Raw genomic sequence first — 20,434 nt, forward strand, 5'->3', positions numbered from 1 at the left:
ACACTGTAGGGTTCTACTATTTTTACTAACAGTTATTCCTTTCCTGTCTTTTCTTATTTTTCTCGCGTTTCCTCTTTAGGATATAAATCAATTAGGGTAAACTAGAGTATATTTAAACTGAAGTAGCAAAAGGTTTAGTTAGAGCGTGGTTTCGCTATTTTGAGCGCACGTTGTTAATTCTACCAGCTATTGAATTTTGGATCTTGGCTTCGCATTCTTGTAAATTATTATGTCACCGGTGCAAGTTTCTGAATCAGCCTGAGAGGTTAAATCGATTTGTGTAGTTTTGCACTACTCTTTACCTTCGACTTTAGTTGTTAAATTATCTTTTGCGTTTCTCACCACAAGTAGTGGGTGACTGTATAAGCAAGTAAATCCGTGCTGTCTGTAAACTATTTTGTTCAATAAAAGGGTCTTTTACACCCTTTCCCTGTTGTATTCATCTTCGAGTTTTAGGCAGATAGCTCTCGACTGCTTTACCGTAATCAAATAAACTAAACCAAACCAAACTTTGTTCCCAGAAATCAATTCGCGAAAATTCACTTAAATTTTCTGTCAGAAAACGCGTGTTTGCAATGCTGTCATAACGCGATGATTTGTATGTGCCTTATTTGTACACAGTCATATTTTGTTAAACGATGTTTTAAAGCTGCAAAGTTTTGAATCATTTCATTTTCTACCACTATATTTTAGAACTGCGATGGTTTTCCCTTAGTTTCTTTTCTTCCAAGATGTCTGTATGTCGGCATTTTCTTCTTGCGTGATTTTCTACGCAGCGTGTTTCTCCGCGATTTTTTTGCCGTGATATTTTCACATGTAACGAGACGAATACAACAGTTGCTTACAAATTATCACAAAGCATAAGATGCTGTCTGTATAAAGAAGAAATGCCTTCATGAAAGTATTTTGAAGAGAAATTGATTGATATTTATGTTCACATGAGAAGAATAACGATAATGCAGATGCAGGAAGCGCTATCGCCAAGATTATAAACAAGGGAGAAGTGTTAGTGTTCAGTAGTTCAATTTCTAAATCAAATCTGTCACTAGACGGCCTACGTCGGTCAAGAATCTGAACGTTATGAAACGTTCTACAGTGTAGTCTACGGACACAATTCCAGGCACGTTATTCTTGAAGATCATCTTAACGTCCTATTGTCGCTTGGCATGCATTTTGTAAATTTCAGACTGGTTATTTCTTTCATTTCCCAAATCTCCCTCGCTCCGTGAGTTACGGATAACCGAAATTGAGGACCCCCAATCAATGGATACTACGAATACAATATCAAAACTTTGAGACTGTCTTTCAGCAATTTTGGCTTGCCATTCAGAATCCCAAATTCATTTCCAAGTCAAACTGTCTTTCCAAAAACGAAACGAAATAAAGCAAATGATAAAAGCAAACTGTCCATTTTCGCTTGCAAATCGAAACATCTGACAAGCCAACCCCCATCCGAAATATCACTCCTTTGCTATCTAGGAGTAAAATCCTTCTAAGAAGAAAGAGCACAGGGGCGCGAAAGGAGGCGACGATGACTATCATTCCGAAGACATTTCGGCTCTCACACACACACACTATATCTTTTTTTCCCTTCTTCCTCGGTTGGGTCAGCGATGGAATGTACATCCAATATCGAACGCATCCCCCCTATCCCCTGTCGTAGCTTGTCAACGTCAGTCGGTTGGATAACACGACAAATACTCGCAATAACTGTCCCACAGACAACCCCGTATTATTTGCCTTACGTCCTTTTTTTATTACTATTTTTGAAGGTTATTTTTGTAGCAAGCGAATTCTCCTCCTCCCATTCGTCGTCTAAACCGTAACAATATCCGATGGACTCTTGACTGTAAATATGGCAAGTGAATTTAACTTTTATCTCCATGAGTTTTAATAACATGGAAGAGGTAAACGAACATGTGATCTATCTTCAGAAAAGGAGCCAAATGAATCTTAATTAGGAACACTCTTGATATTAGATCCTTCAAGCTAATAAAATACATAAATACTACACTTTTATATCCTACAATGTTAGTTACACGCATTAGAAGGTTTAAAAAAATTAAAAATTTTATTCTCTTAACATTGTTGATCTTATGTAATTAAAAATATTATTATCAGGCTGTTAACGGTGATGGATTTTACATCAAAATCATCAGACGGAAATTTAAATGTATAACGCCTCGTATGATTTGTTATCATAAGCTGAGCAAGTCGTTAGAAGATTGTTTAGACAATTATTCCTAAGTCTTATAATGCCACAAAGTCAGGAGATGGGTGTAAAGAATACTTTATTAAATCTATTAAAGTTCACAGACGGCACCAACTGGTGCTTACCAAAAGCCAGAATTTTTGGCTTAACTCAAAACGTATACCTAAAAATTAAATGATGTTAAGTTTAGCCCAATGGCTTCATAGGTCAATTGTCGCACAGGCTGGCTTTGACTTGAAAGTTAGGGGAAACAAGCCTAATGGAAAGAATAGCTCAATCCCACAGAAATCTAATCGCTAGGAGTTCAAAGATAAAAACACGGTCTTCAGGCAGGCAGAACACGCTCTGATATCATCTCTCAAAACTTTCCCTTAAATACTAACTTCTTTCTACCTCATTTGAATACACGCGAGCTAGATAATTTGCATTTTGGCATGAAAGTGTGAATTGAAAGCAGTGGCGAAAAGAAAGTTTGCTTAAACATAAATTAACTGCCAAGTAAATTAAATAAATCCCAACAAATGAACTGAATGTAATTATGCTCGTATATGTCATTTCAACTGTAGCTTTTCCTTAAAAGTGTATTATTATCTCAATTTAATTCTTTTATAAGAACACCACAACTTTTATTTTTAATTACATAGTAGTACCTCGGTATACGTCCGCTTTGAAGTATGTCCAAATTGGTGCACGTCTTGTCTGGAGTCTAAACGTTTTGTTTGGTACACGACATTTGTTAGGAATACGAGTTCGACGAGTCACGATTGCGCGCACTATTCTTTATATCACTACTTACCATTGCCATAGCTACTGTTTTCAGCAGCCGGGCACAAATGGAGATTTTACGCCCCTTTCTGTGGGACATAAATGGAAAACCTTTCGTTCTAAATTTTGTAACATCAATTTGATGCTGCGCCTGGGGACAGATATCCCCCTTACCCCTAACTACGCCACCGCTTTCGACTCAATGCTGCGACTGAAAATGAGTATCAGTATACTTGGCACTATTATTCAGTAAACAATCTGAGCTATAACTTTGAATTTTCAAAAGATTTTAGATTTTTTTGATGCCATTGTTTTGTAAATTCATTAGAAATGCTTTTGGAAAGATAATTAGAAAGATTAAGCTACGATGAAAATGGTTAGGATCATGATGGTACTGAAAGAAGAGATTGTTTAAAAGTATGAAGTTGGCCCACGTATTCGGGACTTGAATAATGAATATCGTATGCCGAATACGATGGTGTCTACGACTGTGAAAACCTAAGACGCTTTAAATCGGCTACTTTGCGAAGGGAGTGATATCGATTACCAAACAAAGATCAGATATGTTAGAGCATGTTGAAAAATTGCTTATAATCTGGATAGCACAAAAAAATTTACGTACAGTATAATGTGCAGTGCTTCATTTATGTGCAGTATACACTTTCCCCACTGCATTTTTATTTTAGCATTAAAACAGTGTTGTTTGCTCTCTGCAGGCCTAGATTTTACGTTTTTATCTTTAAATTCCTTGTACTGTTATTTACTTACATCCGTAACCCCACGAGGAGTTTTGCATCTGCTTTCTTAGTTAAAAAAGGTGTTATAACAATAGGATTTTTTATGAGAAGGGGTTAATTATTTTCCTTCTTATTTTTATAAGAAAATTTCGTTTGATGTATGTCCGGTTTGGTCCGGTACTTCAAAAGATCTGGAACGGATGAATGACGTATTACCGAGGTGCCATTCTATATGCCTAAACATGTTAATGTGCTTAAAAAACGAATTTTTCTTTTTTTCAAATTATTAGAAAATTTAGTTAAAACCGCGTATATTAAGGACGTTTTCAGTACACATTTTATTTCATTCTTTTTAATACACAGACTGAGGGGGGAACTACAAAAAAATGCCTTTAAGCACAGGTAAAATACTCTTTCTGATTAACAGAGTAATAAAGCACGCAATGTCCCTTTCTTTTAAAAAGTCTCTAATTTATTCTTAAGTGTAAAATTACGTTCATCTGAATTTTTCTTTGACAATTTTGATTTAAAAAAAATCTGTAATTGTTATCGATCACGAAACTCCTGTTAGCAGCTACAACAGTTACAGTTTGCTAATTTAGAGAAGGTATTTCAGGGTCATTTTACACTTCTCGGCTTAGCTTGTAACCATGGTAAGCGAGCTTCGAAAGATAGTCGAGTCCCTCAATTTTTTTATACTTCATTTCCCTTTGGCATGTTCGTGAAAATTGCCAAATTCCTACAGCCTTAAACGAGGTGGAAAAAGTTAAGTGCTATATGCGAGGAGAACGATACCAAATCAATCGTAAATGAGGAAAGGTCATAAATACAGTGAAGTGCATATTAAAAAATAACAGACTATAGTAGGAAATCCAATGATACTGAAAACAATCGTAAACAATTTGTAAATTATCCAAAGATTTCGACATCGACTTCCTTTTAAAATTTTTTCTCGTTTAATGGATGGTAATTGACGATAATATGTCATACTTTAATGTGGTTAACTAGGCCTTTCCTCCTCTTGTAAATACACTTTAAGAAGGGGGGGATGTAAGAAAACACTGGCATTCTTATTTGATATCTTTACGGTGTTGAGGCTAGCACATCCAGTCTACAACAGAGATTTGTTTGACTAGTTTGACTTTCAGCAAATGCACAGTCAAAATGGAATTAATAGAATATAAGAATTTTATTTATTAGATTGTCGTATGAATATATAAGTTTGTATAATCAGATCACAGTCCAATAAACTCAATCAAATTATAATCTAATAAAATACATTATCTTTTATACTTAGTAATAGTCTGCTCATACATTAAAAAAAATCTTAAATAAACTTTAATACAAAAAAACTCTTATCAGATATGTGTTTTACTCGGCAGTATTCATCATGATGATTTTAGTGATAAGAATTATGATAAATGCCTTCTTTACACATGTTGTTATGCATGAAATATCTTTTAAATACCGCGGTAGTTACTAAAAATACTGATCCTACAGTAGTTAAGTATTGAGTTGTATTTTCTAAGTGTATAAGATACTGATCCTAAAGTAGTTGAGTTGTATTTTCTAAGAACATATTCTTATTTATTTGAAATGATTTTAATTCCACTTAAGGAAAATGAAAGCAGTCAATAACTTCAGCTGGAGCAAAATAGTCATCATTCTTTCAATAATATATCCAACATGAATGTCATGTTTTTATAACTATTACAGAGATATAACTGAATAGTGACTGTAACTAAAAATTGTGAACTAACATCACGGATGAAATTCAGCAAGACGCCATCGGAGCCCGCCTGCAATACTTCTTAGTTTTTAAACGAAAATAAAGTTAAACAGTATCTAAAAATTAACAATTCGGAACACACTGGATCCCAACTAAAAGCTAATTCACACCAGCGCGTTCACGCCCTACGCGAAAAGCAATAGTGTGTTCAGAAATGCTGAGTTCAGTATATTCAATTGTAAGAGAAATTCAATGAAAAATGAGAAATTCAGCATAGTTGAATTTTATCTAATTTCAACAACTACGTTTTTCGAGTTAGTTTCGGGTATCATGCTAAAACACGAACCAGTGATTATGCAGCATAACAATTGACTGGTGTATTTTTTTAATTTTATGAAGTCATTTTAAATTTCAGCTGGAGCCTAATTAAATTTAATAGAAGTCTAAAATTTAAAAACGCGAATTTCAGGATATAAATACCATGGAATGACAAGTCAAAAGAAATTATTTCGTTCTTGTTTGAAAGAAATTTAATTTTTTATTTTTTAATTAACTCATAAAATTGATTACTTAATTGATTAACAAATTAATTACATTAATTTACTTGTATCTGCTTAACTTAATTAAGATTTTTAATATAATAAATAAAGATTTTTTAAATTTTTTAAAAATTTCTTTCAGAAAAAAGATTTTAATTAAAATACGTAAGTTTACATTTTATGTAACATTTACTAAACCGAACCATGAAAATCATTTAAAGAGAAATGTTTTGCTTAAGTACGAATTGATATTTATGAAAGCGTCTTTTTCTGTATTTCCGCTCTTCGAGGCATCGCGCCAGTGTAAATTCAGTTGAAGACAAACTCAAGCAGTTTATAGCGCAACTGAATTGCAATATAAAGAAACAATTTTGTAACTAATGCAACCGAATTCTTTTCAGCTTTCGTAATAATTGTTGAATCTTGTAAATTAATGGTGATGTTTGTAAATCATTTAAAACTTTAAAAAGCACTGACATGCTACCAGTATAGATTTTGAATTACAATATTATTGTTTACAATTGAATATATTGCATTCTTATCAGTCACAATAACAGATCTGACGCAGTAGAATAAGTGAAATTACACAGTATTCAGTAATTAGTTGGCTAATTAGTTATGGCGGTGGGACAGTGTTTCATATCACTAAATCTTTTCTAAATTTAAAATAAGATCATTCAACAACTCGCTTGGTATATTCTGCACCTAACAATAGATATATAAAAATATTGTCATAGAAAGGGATAAAGGCTTTCATGTAAAACGAGTGAACGTCTTGCCGAACATAGGTAGTTACGTCTAATTCTTTGACAGCTCCTTCCATATCTGAAAATTCGTCTCCACCAGTTGCTTTTGCAATTTGTACGGTTTCTTTGACTTCATTTTCAGTCAATGAAATTCCTTTAAAACTGTTGATAATATCTGGCCAGAGCTGATGCTATCAAGCGTTCAGTGTTAATAAATAAACGTGAACCGAGTATGAATGAAATTATAGCGTTGGATAATTTAAATGGAAACGATTAAGCTAACGCATATATATGAAATCGCCTCCCAAAAATCCCTTTCGACAAGGGTTTACTATAATGTAAGTTGAAATAAATACATCAAATTCCATGGCTACTTCCTTCGGCAACTACAGACACAAAATAGAACACGAAAACTAATCATGATCGTAAAATTCAGTAATAGGCAAAATGCTATTTTTTTTAGTCCCATTCATTCCAATTTGAAATAACTTACATTCACTGATTTCCAGCTACAAAACAAAAGAGCATTTCGGAAGAAACGTTTTGAATGTAACAGTGATTGAGTAAAAAACGAAGTTCTTTCACTATTCATGACAAACGGAACTTCAAAATATGCCCGTCTCACAATGACCAGTCTGCTTAAGCTTATGCTTAAAAAGAACAGGGAAAATGTAAGGAAAGCTATCAAATGTTTTTGGAGCCATTTTGAAAGAGAGCTTTGAATGGGGTTGATTGACCTGCTACGTGGCTGCATTCCCTAGATGAAATAGAGCAAACAAAAATACCCACATGCAGCTATATAGTTATTCCGAAATTCTTCTGCACTGAGTAGAAAACAAAACTGTTTGAAATTCCTTCGTTATGTATGGGCATGAAATGAAAAGTCACGTTTCACAAATGTAAAATTTCAAAATGAAGTAGCGTTGAGAGTGTATTAATAAAATCATAATTACAGTGCTACTGTGAAGGATTATCTAGTTTCAAAATACTATATATATAAGTAGAAACTCAACGTATTCTTCTCTTACACTTTAAGTACTTTATGTATTTCCTGCTGGTCAGATGACGAGCATCCAAGCAGCAGTTGAGTTTGGTAAACATTTTTTATACTATTCCTGTGCCATGATTCATCACAACAGTACTGTTGCGTTCTTCGAGCTCTACTTGCATTGTTAGGCATTTCTACAAAATAGCAAATATAAATTTTATTCTGATGGCGTCTTTCTCACACCCTTTGCCGGTGACTGCATCATTTTATTCCTGACTTACAGTGAACGCTTCCATTTTCTTGAAATCAGGTTACCAAGCGGAAAACATTACTTTCTTAGGTTCACAAACATTTAGGAAAGCCTCGTTAAATCATTCAGCAAATTTTGCGCAAAACTGCTTTGCGAACATAAAATTCATAAAAATTCGTTCTGCTTCGGAAAAACTTATTTCCATCTTGCATCAAGCAAACGGTTTTTAAAGCTAACAGCATACGCTTCAACTGAAATTTGAAGTAATATATTACTTGCAATAATATAGAGATGTCTACTTAGGAATTTTCCCATTTTTTGAAAGTCCCAATGAGAGGAACTCCCTCAGATCAGAGGGTTCTAGCTCGCGTCGGTTATACATAGAATTTTGCTTTAAGGTGATGATCGATACTAAAACCTCCTTCTTTAATTACGATTCTTAATCTATTCAAAATAATCTCATTAACATATTCTGCTGGAAACAGAAGAGCAATAAGAGTGCAGAACAGATTTTAACATAAAAAAACATGAGTTGATTAAAATAAACGAAGTACTTTTTACAAATTTCGATTACGATTAAGTTATTAGTTTGGTAAATATGTTTCATAATGAGAAAACAAAGGTATTCAATTAAAGAAGGTTAATAAACAAAAACCTATTTAGTGAAAAAAATCAAAAACGTAAGAAATGTTTCGCCAAAGAGATTTGAAGTGAGATATGTAAGATAATTATCGAAAAAAATTTAATTAAGTGAAAACGAGTTAATTTTTTTTTCCGTTGAATTATATTCCTAGAGGTATAGTAATACAATATATAATTTTCTAGAGGCGTTTTACAGTCATAAAAACCATTAAGTTTTAGTTAACGATCCTAGTTCCGTCTTTATCCGTCTTTACTCTCATCTTTTAAGGAAATTATTTCGCAGTTATTTTAGCTTGTAGCTTGACATCCTTCCTGTCATTCTTATCCCCTTACCTTATCACTGGCTTCTATTTCGTCATCTGCTCTTTTGCAGCTGAAGAAGGGGGTTCTATATTTAAACCTTTAAACCTTTGAAACTAGTCCTGCAAATTTATGAATATTACGCTGATTCATCTTGCTTTAACTCCTCTAATAACTGAAAACGAATTAATTAAAAAAACCACAAAGTTGTTTTTTAAAAAATGAAATTATTAAAATAAAATAATGATTAAAATTAAATTATTAGTTTCGTAAATATTTTTCAAAAAAAGAGAAAAAAAGATATTCAATTAAAGCGGATTTTATAAGCATAATCTGCAAGGTATTTTCTTCCTTTTTGTCACATGCCTTCTTGGTGTAATTGAAAGTATATTAGCAGTCGGGAGATCCGAAGTTCGAATCCCGTCAAGGACATTACGCATTTTTCATATTTCCATCTTCCACAAACCTAATGACTCTAAAAATTTATTTACTGAAAGGGTTTGGTAAAATTAATATTATTTTGCTAAAGAGATATAGTCAGATGTAAAAGAATTATCGAAAAAATAATTAACTTTATTTAAATAATACCTAATCAAAAGCACTTTTGTTTAACTTCAACTTTTATTTCATACAGAATTTGTATTGAAGTAACTTCTTTTGCCAACATAATAAAGGAATCGCAACCAAGTTCTTTCAAATTCCCCTTTATCACCAAAGCTATAAGGTTAGTATCGGTGTTAAACTATAATATTAGGCTAATCTCTAAAACTGGTCCAATATTCTAGCCTGTCAAACAGATTTTCGTTCAGGCTTTAACTATAGCATTAGAACGTTAAATGAATACAACAGAAATAAAAAGAACTACAGTTTGGTGTGGTGTATTTAATTATGGCAAAGCACACTAGGGCTATCTGCCTAAGGGGAGGGATGCCTTCGTGGAGGACTTTCTAAGGGAAACTGGCTCGTATACACGTTACACATGGGGAAAACCACGAAAACACCCATGCAGCCAGCCCGTTCGCGGAATTCGAACCTCGGACCGAACTACCAGTGTTCAGCGACTTTACCGCTCGGCCGCTGGTGGGCTGAACTACAGTTTTATTGTGATGTTGTTTTTACAGAACGGAAGCAAAATGACAAAATTAACGGACACAAAATGAATTTTGCTTTCTGGGCGAATAATATACAACATGGAATTCAACATACAGTTGTTTACAATTCACATGTTTAAAGTATATCTTAACCCTATTAATTTTAGGAACCATTACTAAAAACTCAAAGGAAAGGAGAAACTCACCAACTAGTAGAAATATCTCTTACGCCGGACACAGATAAGTCCCATTACGGCAGACGCGTGTTTCCATTCCTCATCCTCTAAAACACAGATTCTTAATTTTATGTAAAAATCCTCTCATTTATATATTTTGTTAGAGTAAACGAAACAGTAGGAGTATAGGTTAGACTTTTAACACAAACAAAAAATGTTGAAAATATAAGGTATTTCTCCCGCCTTCTTAGCATACCTTCGTGGTGTAGTGGTGAGCACGCTCGACGCGTATTCGAGAGATCCCTGGTTTGCACCCCAGTGAGAGCAGTGCTCATTTTTCATCTCACCTGCTTCGAAATAACCTAATGACTCTACAGTGGCGCCCGAACTAAAAATGGGGGTGAATGAAGATGCTCCGCCTCCAGGATTTGGCGATTGAGTCCCCTAATTCCCAGTCGCCCTTTAAAAAGGAGGAGTATATAAGGTATTTCTCTCGCCTTCTTAGCATGCCTTCGTGGTGTAGTGATCAGCACGCTCGACGCGTATTCGAGAGGCCCGTGGTTAGAGTCTCGGCGAGGGCATTGATAATTTTTCCTCTCTTCTGCTTAGAAATAACCTAATGACTCTACAGAAAGCGGGAGAAATACCTTATAACAAAAATAAACTTTACAAAGCGGTAAAATCAACACAACTAGCTAAACCGACCAAACATAACGTCCGTAACTTCCAGCATCAGTATCCTAAATCAATACCCTCCAGCATCAGTAATCCTAAATTACTTTTCTTAGAACGAAAAGAAGATCCTAAAGAAATGAAAAAGAATTTTGTTAACCCTCGGTGGAAAGAGTTTTTTGTTCGCAAAAGTAAAGAAAATGAGATCAAATAACACGACTCTCACATAAAAGTTGTACCTAAATTTCTTCTAGTTATTCCTGAATGGTACTAGATTTTTTTAAAAAAAATTCGAGTCGTATATCCATCAGTCAAAGCAACTTTCTTCCTCTAGAAAGCTCTTCGAAGAAATAAAATCACTAAACAAATAATGCTCTCCAAAACTGTAGGGTAGCCAGAAACTTTCCCATAGCTCATATTTTTTCTATTCATTGCTCACTTTCGCATCTACATTTCATATATCTTTAAAAAATTTCTCTTCTAAAAATGTTTTTGGTATTTCATAACCTCTTTTGCCGAAACTTTCTTCTTCGAAGTCATTCAAATGGAAAAGGAAAGAAAGCACAGTATATATATATATATATATATAAAGAGAATGACTAGTGGGAACTAATGGGGATAGTGCGTTCCATCACGTGGTAGAGCGGAAATGACACGAGCGTGGCCGGAAGTCGGCAGTTGTTCGCGATAGATATGGGATAAAGTAAAAACTAAGTCACTTATGTCAGCCATTTTAGGCTGTCAACCAATGCAAAAATCATTTATCAAATCCTCAAATTTATATTTAGAAAGCTGCTGAAAAAAACAGGCATGCTATCTTCTGCTGGTTTTGTGAATAATCTGCAGGATTTTTTATTTTAAATTTTAACGAAACGCACACAATTAAAAAAATATTAAGTGATTAACGAGCTTAACATTTAACAAATTTATCGCTAAGTGGCGTGTAGACAATTATTCCATAGGAAAAATGCATAACCTATAATGATAGAAAAACCTTTTGTTATTTAATAATGATGTAAATATTCATAGAATATATCAAATATCTACATTGTAATTTATATTAATTAGTTAGGTATTAAAAATAAGACAAAAATAAAAAAATTTAAGTACTAAATCGTTTAGCCGTTTCGTTGATTAAAAACAATAGCAGTTTTGCCAGCATGCATGGTTGATTAATACAGTGATAGCACAACGCAATATAATGCGAGAATTAAAAAAATTAATACCATAGATATTTTTGTGGCAAATACAATTTAAATAAAGGATAAAAATTGCCACATTCTTAATGCTTAATCGCCTCAATCAGAATAATGATAAATTTTCATGCAGTAGGATCTAAAAGACCGTTAACATAGATAATTATACACCTATTTTTATATCGTATACAATCACTCTTATTCAAGCAAAAATTTCCGAAATGGTAAGATTCTGAAAGATAAAGTTGTGCTTTCGGAAAGCTGAATTAAATGAGAGATAAGAATAAGATAAATTCCTTCCTTATCATAAAATTTCTACAGACTAGGAAAACCTCACCATTGAGGCCTCACTACGGTTGTTAAGAATTCGGGATAATGAATGTAATAAAACAACGCTAATTAATGTAGATTTTATTTAATAGTTATTTTTTTATATTATACTTTCTCAGATGTGCCATTATTTTTCAATTAGTCATAATGTAAGAAATTGTGTTTCTTATGTTAGAAATACATGTAGTCTTTCTAATTTTTCGGGCCTTTACGTTACATTAGCGACCAATATACAGTCAACACATTTATCAGTCCTACATCTTGACAGTGTTGCCATTGCATGAGACACTTCACTTTAACTAGGTACAGATGTAAACAATTGTTTTTCTATAGTAAAACCTTCTCTTCAGCAAACAAAAGCAAAAAATATATAATTACATTTTTAGTTCTTTATGCCTTGCATTAAGTCTAAACAAAACAGGAGTTCATAAACGATTTTATAATAAAAAATTACTAAATCTATAGACACGTAGAACCGCAGTAATGAGATTTATTTTGAACTGAAAAAAGATAGAACAAGTCTAGCTACCTTTTGAAGTAGAAAACTCAAAAGGTCTGGAAAAACTGGGTATACAGCTCGCTTGGATATCTAAAATCCAGGAATCTCCTACAAAAAAAAAAAAAAAAAAAAAAAAAAAAAAAAAAAAAAACCGACAAATCCGTATCTAGTGTAATACAAATGAGGAATTTTATGCTTCCATTAACGTGTTTTGCTCCAGAGCAAAAATCACTTTATTTTCGAGAGTAAAAAGACACTTTAATCAACACAAATCATGCAAGAAAAACCACGGTATGAATACCATAAGGTTATTATGAAATAAATGATTGTAGTTGTGTTGATCCATCGCTGCGTATTGCACAGAGAAGGAACGGACGCAGTGCAATTACGTTTATTTATCAACTTGTAAAGTCAACTTGCTCTCCTCGGGACTCGAATTCAGGAGCTCCCGATGCTACCCGAATATACTTCCAAATACACCATGATGACACGCAGTATGGAGGAAGAAAATGTTTTACAAACTTTTAGAAAGCAATATTAAATACATCTAAATAATGGCTGGTGTAGTAAACAAAGAACTATATTAAGTACGTGAATGCCTTTCCGTTAGTATTTATAAACTGCGCAGTCTGACACACGCGTGAGTGAAACCGTCAATTTTTTTCACCTGCACTGTAATATATTATTACAGTTTTAGGTCATTTTAGGTCAACTTAATTTCTTATTTTAAGACACAGAACAATGTGAAATTTCAAATAAGTAACAGACGAAATGATAGCGTAACGTGCAAAGCAAGTAAAATGAACATTTATATTATAAAAAGAATACGTCGAAATGTTTTCATTTTTTCTTTGTCTGCATTGTGTTATCTATTTTTAGATACATTGTGTAAAATATTTGGTAATTATAAAATTATTATAATTTTAAAAAATATCAAAACTGCTAAAATTTTTGGCGACCCTCTGCTCCAGGTCCTGCGAGCCATGGGAGTCGCGACCCACAGTTTAAGAAACTCTGTAGTAGACGAAAACATTATCACACAGACACACAACACTACAGAAGAATTAAAAACGTTTTGTGGGGATGCTTTTTAATATGGATGTTCTTTTATATTCAAAGATATGTTGATCACATTCAATGATGGTCACCTATGGGAAGCATTCTCTGGAAAAGGTTTCATTTTAATGTGGCCTTTAGGAGATTTGAAATAGAAAACTTTAAAAACATTTTATGAATTGAGCTATTCGAGCAGATAACAAGACAGATTATTTTCATCTTGCAGACTGAATTCAGGACTGCAACCTAGACGACTTAACCAATTAGCATAAGCGATTAATTTTTAGACTAGACGCGCCTTCACATATTTGCAGCAGCAAAACGCATAATAGCCCTAATTCAAATTTAAACAGCTTTCCTTATATTTCATAAAAAACACTTGTGGTTTAAATTTCAAAATATATTTACAAGATACGTAATGCATCAAAATTTTAACTTCACTAGTTTTATAGTCATCAAAGTGATATCCACTGTATCATTTTAATATCCTTACTAAGATACTATGAATACTGTTATGGAGTTAAATGCCGCGCCAGTCGGCATGTTGCTTGACGAAAGCTAATGATTTCCGACATTAGCTCTCGTTAAACTACATTCAAGTATGCGATATGGTTATTTGTGACAATGGATTCCTTTCCGAAATGGTGGTTCTGAAAATTCATCAGACAGAAAGCACTTTCGACAGACTAATGATAGGGGGTGATACGAAATACTGGGATTTAATTCTGTTCCTCAAAAGTATGACGCATTGTCTACTTAGATAATGCTTCCTATCAATTAAATAAATCCAGTGATAAAAAAAGCTGTCTAAAATTATATATAATCATTATTTTATGTTCATTCATTGCCAGGTGATAAAAAGAAATGCGTTTTGACTATTTAGAATCTAACTATATGCGAATATAAGTAAAATGAGAATTTCCTGAAACTAATCAGCAGTGTCCAAACATGGCGCATGCCTAGGTACGCCTTTTCAAGAGTCGCTTCTCATAAAAGACCCATCCTTGTATCATTACGGGGAATAATGAAACCTTTCCCTTGCTCCATACAGTAATAGTAGTATTCCTTCGCATCGGAAACGGGGCTACTAAGAGAGAGAGCCCTCTCTTATAATCGGCCGAATTCGGAACTATAAAATTCTTTCCACTCAATTAAATTTGATCGCAAGAGAAGCTACTTTCTCCACCATGAAACTTCTCCAGTGGCTTTTAGTTCGGAGTGAGGGAGCTCAGAGCAATATTTCATAAGAGATGTCGTTTCTTAAAGAACAAAAAAAGATTAATAATAGTAGTTGTTATTTTATGAAAGATTTTCAATCTTTCGATGTAATTTCTGTAATTTTTCGACGTTAAGTGGCAGCAGATAGAAAACTTCGCTGCTGTAATTGCCATCTTTGCTCGAGCTTAACTGAAATGGTAAGTTAAATACGAAGCATAACAAAGAAAGTGACTTTAAGTAGTAATGAAATCTCAGTATACGAAAAAAGAATTATTGTGCGAGCTCTTGAATAATATCTGCGCACGCGCAAAAAATATATATACCAATGTGCTTCTCCTAAATGACTTTACTGCGTTTAAAACAATAAAAACGCTTCAAACCATCTCCAATAAAAATGCCGCTCATCTTAGTTAGTCACACTTTAAAAGTCTCAACATATTTCACTTGCTTATTCATATAAATCAAATATCTCGTGTTGATCCATTACCGCAGTTTCTGTTGAAAGAAATTCCGCTTACTTGTCATTAAAAACTTGAAATTTTATTCCATAGCTGTAAGTACTATATCTTTTCCTAGCACCCACCAGCACAGGAGCGGCAAGACCTCTGAACTTTGGAATTTCGATTGGCAATCCTGTTTCCTAAATGTGTAAATCTTTTCATAAATTATGATGCTTAGTTATCATAATCTGCTAGAAAGATTTAAGCATACTGAAAATATATTGGGCTATATTTAAAATTCAAAACTCCATTAAATGTCAGTGAATTAAACAAAGTTTAACAAAGGACAGGGAATGAATGATTTCTCTACGGAATATAAAGGAGAATATAAAGAACTGTATTTTGAGTAAAATCTTCAACTAAATAAATGATTATGTGTGTAATTATTGGGTCTTCTCACAAAAAATAATTTTTTTACTTTTTTTTACTATTTTTCAAAATTTAGGTAAACAAAGATCTTTTTTAATCTTAAATGCACTCTGCTTTATCCTCCGCAAATTCGCACTAGTTAGTATGGAATTTTATTTTCACCATGGTTTGCGGGACAGCCTCGTCGAGCTCTGCAGATCTTCCAGGAAGAGGTTTGTCCTCTAGGCTCTATTTTTCGGCTCCGTAGCCCAGGTTACGGTTCTAGCCCGATCTCCATACACTGCATCAACATTCCTATATTAATTATTTAATTGAACTCATAAAACAAAATAGGCCGAAAATGCTCCTTTACCTATTTAGCTTTGAGAAAAAAATACAGTCTCACTTTTCAAAACGTGGGTTAAGCATAGGAACACGATAAATTTACTATTTGTCTTCGTAACAAGTTGATGCTCCGACTCCTAGTTCAACTGAAAAAAATGCATTATTTATGGGATGACCAACATCTGTGTAAAAATATTAGCGATCCATGACTGTATTCTGTAATTCATGGAAACAAGAAGTAATTCAGTTATAAGGTATTTGTCCTGCCTTCTGAGCGAGTCTTCGTGGTGTGGTTAGCGCCTAATTGAGAGGTCCGTGGTTCGATTTCCAAAGAAGGCGTTGCATATTTTTCATCTTTCCTGCTTCCAAAAAATACCTAATGCCTCTACACAGTAACAGCCAAATGCTTTTTTAATATGCTGTATATTTAAACGTGCATATAATGGAACCTATTAAGTATTTAACAAGTCAAATTTTTATGGATTGATCCTACAGAATGCGTAAATTTATTCTATGTATATAGTTAGTCTTATTATTAAATATAACAGTCCAATAAATAACACAATAATTAAGAAAACCAAATTAGGCTATGCGCTTGATGTATGCATCCAAAATAAATTGAAATTATAATTTGTGTAAAGATTTGTTATCGTTATTTCAACATTCATCACGATTGTGTCAAATTTCTTGGCAATTTGTTTCCCAAAATCCTAAATTGGCTGGTTCTTCTTTTCTTTCATTAAAGTATTAATATGTTTTAGGTCTTCTCAGAGATTTGTTGGATGAAATATTTTGAAGGCTCAGAATTTTTCTCAGGATTTCCTTAAGCACAAACTATTAAAAATGTTAAGAAAATAATAATAAAACAATTTTCTAAATTATTAATTTTTGTCCCATTAGAAAATACAAAATTGACAACACGAACAATTGTAGATTATTTATCATTGAGAAATTTGACAAATTTTCTTGAAATTTCCGGGTTAGAGTGGCCACCACATAAATCTTAGGCTACCTCTGAAATTTGGAAGTTATAGATCAGTCGATTTTGTCACTATTGGCGACTAAGACAAGACCGATGGCACTTTTAACCAGAAAGTATCTTTATCTTATTATAAAATACCTTTGCATAAGCCTCCAGTGCAATTAGCTGAGACCATATCTCTGCCAGGACAGTAACGACCGCCATTAGAAGGACTGGGATTCGTGCAGGACCTACGGCGCTGGTGCCTACAGTCAGGACCACAGTTTGACCATGATGACCACGAAGTCCATCGACCATCCACAGCTGTAAAAAATGAATTACAGTCAGCATGGGAAACTTTTATTCAGAATTCAAATTCATATTTTTGAACCAATTAAACATGAATAGAAATATGTTTCAAACAAACTTTGCACTAGACGCATAATAAAAATATAGCCTTTTAGCAAATTACATCATATACTTGTAGTTGTTACATTTCCCCCCTCTATTGTTTCACCCATTTCCTGTCATGCCAGTTTCATTTTTAATATCCTTTTTTTCCCCAAATTTTCCTAGCATTTCATTGCAATATTTCCCCTAAGGACTGAATTCTTTTTATTTGTTTAATGAAATTACTACAGTTACACTTTCTTGTCGTTCCAATGAGTTTTAAATCTGATGCTGCCTGCTGTTTAGGACGTTTGATTTTTTGCTGGCTATAGCTTTTGGTTTAGGGATTTTTTTTCATTCTGCATCCCTTTCCTTAAGATAATAAAAAGACTACATAATCTTGATTAATTTTAGTTCCATAATATTTTTCAAGTAGCATATTTTAGCACCTTATTAGTTATTTAATGATTAAAGCTTTTGCTTTATTAATTTTAGATTAAAAATATTTTACAAGTGGCAGGTTTCAGCGCTCTTAGACAGGGTGTCATAAACGTAGCAATTTAATAATGTTATACTACTACATAAAATAAGCATATAAATTTAAATTTATTTATAAATAAATGAATGGCAATTACCAATTTACTTGAAGTTATGAAGCACATTTCATATGTAAATCTTCATTTGTACAATATAAATAAACTTTAAGGAATGTATAAATTGATGTTTTATAGCCAAAATGGAACAGAATACTAAGCAGATATTTAGCACCGGAAGATAAGAATTCAATTTTAAAATTCTAGAACAGACGAAAAATATTTGAATATGCTCAAATTTCTAAATTCCTGCCTAACTTTTACGAGAAGACTGGCATATCAGGTGTTTAAATGAGCTAAGAGCCTTGGTATAAACTTAAATTAAGTTTCCTCGAGACTAATGAGAAAGAGAATAGAATATGAAGAAACTTTCCAAAATTCAATAAAAATCCATTTTACGCAGCAGAGTTCATACAGAGACTTTAACAAAAGTTTTTATTAAAATTTTCATAAATTATTGCTCTTTTAAAAAATCTAAGTTTGTATATAACGGTGGCATGCTAATATTTGTAAATTTAATGCTCGTTTATGATTCATTTCTATGCATTACTATAACATTTCACTGCTAAAGTTCAGAATATTTTTAAAAAACCATACATGATTTTTATAGGATGCCACACAAATAATTTCGGTTTTGTGCATATACAAATACAAATGCATAATCTTCCTGATGAACGAAAAAAGAAATGAAATCTGCAAACTTCAGATTATCATTCAGCAGGGCAAAGAAAAATCTACCATCAAAATGTCTGAAAAATTTTTAAATATGAAAACAATATACAAATATTTTGTTACTCTTCTTAAATAACAATAATGCCTGTTGTTACCGAACCCATGAAACTACACTTTTCTTGCTGTATCACATTAAAAGTAAGGTAAAAAAATTTTTCAGTTTTAAAGCTCAGTTTCTTCACCTCTTTGCTGAACTCAAAATAGTGTAAAAAGATAAGGTCTGTAAAGACTTGTAACGAAATTTTGTTATAAAACATCAAGTTTTATTTCAAGCAGATTTACAACAAATTTTTGCTTGCGATTACAGCAAAATTTCGTCAAAAACTTTTATATTCTACGATACTAATATACGCAAGAAGCAGAGTTAAAAATTCTGTATTCATCTATCAGAGACTGTTAGAAACGTATTTCATTTATGATACTAGATGACATAAAATAACAGTTATTGTTAAATATTACTAAGAAACCCATGACTTTTAAAATAATTTACTCCCACTGTATTGACATTATATTAATGTAGCATATTATATTCCCTTACATTAATGTAGCATATTATAGTCCCTTACTTTAATGTAGCATATTACATTCCCTTACATAATGTAGCATATTATATTCCCTTACATTAATATAGCATATTATATTCCCTTACATTAATGTATTCTATTATATTCCCTTACATTAATGTAGTATATTATATTCCCTTAATAACAGCTTAATAATTACATAATACTAAAGATAAAAAGCTTTGGCATCGTCGAATGGCAACAACATCTATTTATCGTGGGTGAAATTTTATACGAAATCGAAAATAAATATTTCGATGATGTTCTTCTTCAGGGTGCTTAAAACATTAGCTTCTTCAATGAGATAAAATAAAAGAAAATGCTCTATAGACTTAAATAATTTAATAATATTACTTTATTTATACAAGCAGATAATTTTTGTACACCCAGGACGGTGCATAATATATGATATCAGAAATATCTCATATTAATTGTACTAATGTACGGAATGCTTGCAAACTCTTCATTTCAATACATTAATCGATAGTAAATTGAAGTATGAATAATGCAGTATTTATTTACAGATATTGCATTATTCATATTTAACTAAGTTATTAATAGACACGCTGTTTTTAACTAGTTTATTTTTTAAAGTCGTTTATGATCAAAGTACTGTTTATAATTTTAAAAGCAAGTATTAAAAAGTAGTATTAAAAAAAATGTAGTATTAAAAGTGTATTAAAAAAAAAGTATGTAGTATTAAAAAGTACCTTGTAGTATTAAAAAAAAAAACCAGCAAACTCACTGCTAAATGTTCCGCCGACTGCTATACTGCATCTGACTATTTAGAATATGGGACTAAAATTATGTTGTGTGCATGTATTTTACGAAGTTGTATAGTAACAACAGCTAGATG

At 32.6% G+C, this 20,434-nt stretch overlaps 1 protein-coding gene across 1 annotated transcript in view; it reads right to left on the bottom strand.

The window, feature by feature from the left end:
• Positions 1-20,434, bottom strand: part of LOC118192897 (netrin receptor UNC5C-like) — a 606,963-nt gene that overhangs the window by 232,859 nt on the left and 353,670 nt on the right. The window contains exon 4 of the mRNA XM_085820754.1: positions 17,460-17,624. Within this exon, the coding sequence (XP_085676880.1) occupies positions 17,460-17,624 (165 nt within the window). The remainder of the gene's footprint in view (positions 1-17,459; positions 17,625-20,434) is intronic.

The sequence above is a fragment of the Stegodyphus dumicola genome, chromosome 7 (assembly GCF_044657685.1).
Source record: "Stegodyphus dumicola isolate Sdum_Otavi_A_Nest chromosome 7, ASM4465768v1".
Lineage (NCBI taxonomy): Eukaryota > Metazoa > Arthropoda > Arachnida > Araneae > Eresidae > Stegodyphus > Stegodyphus dumicola.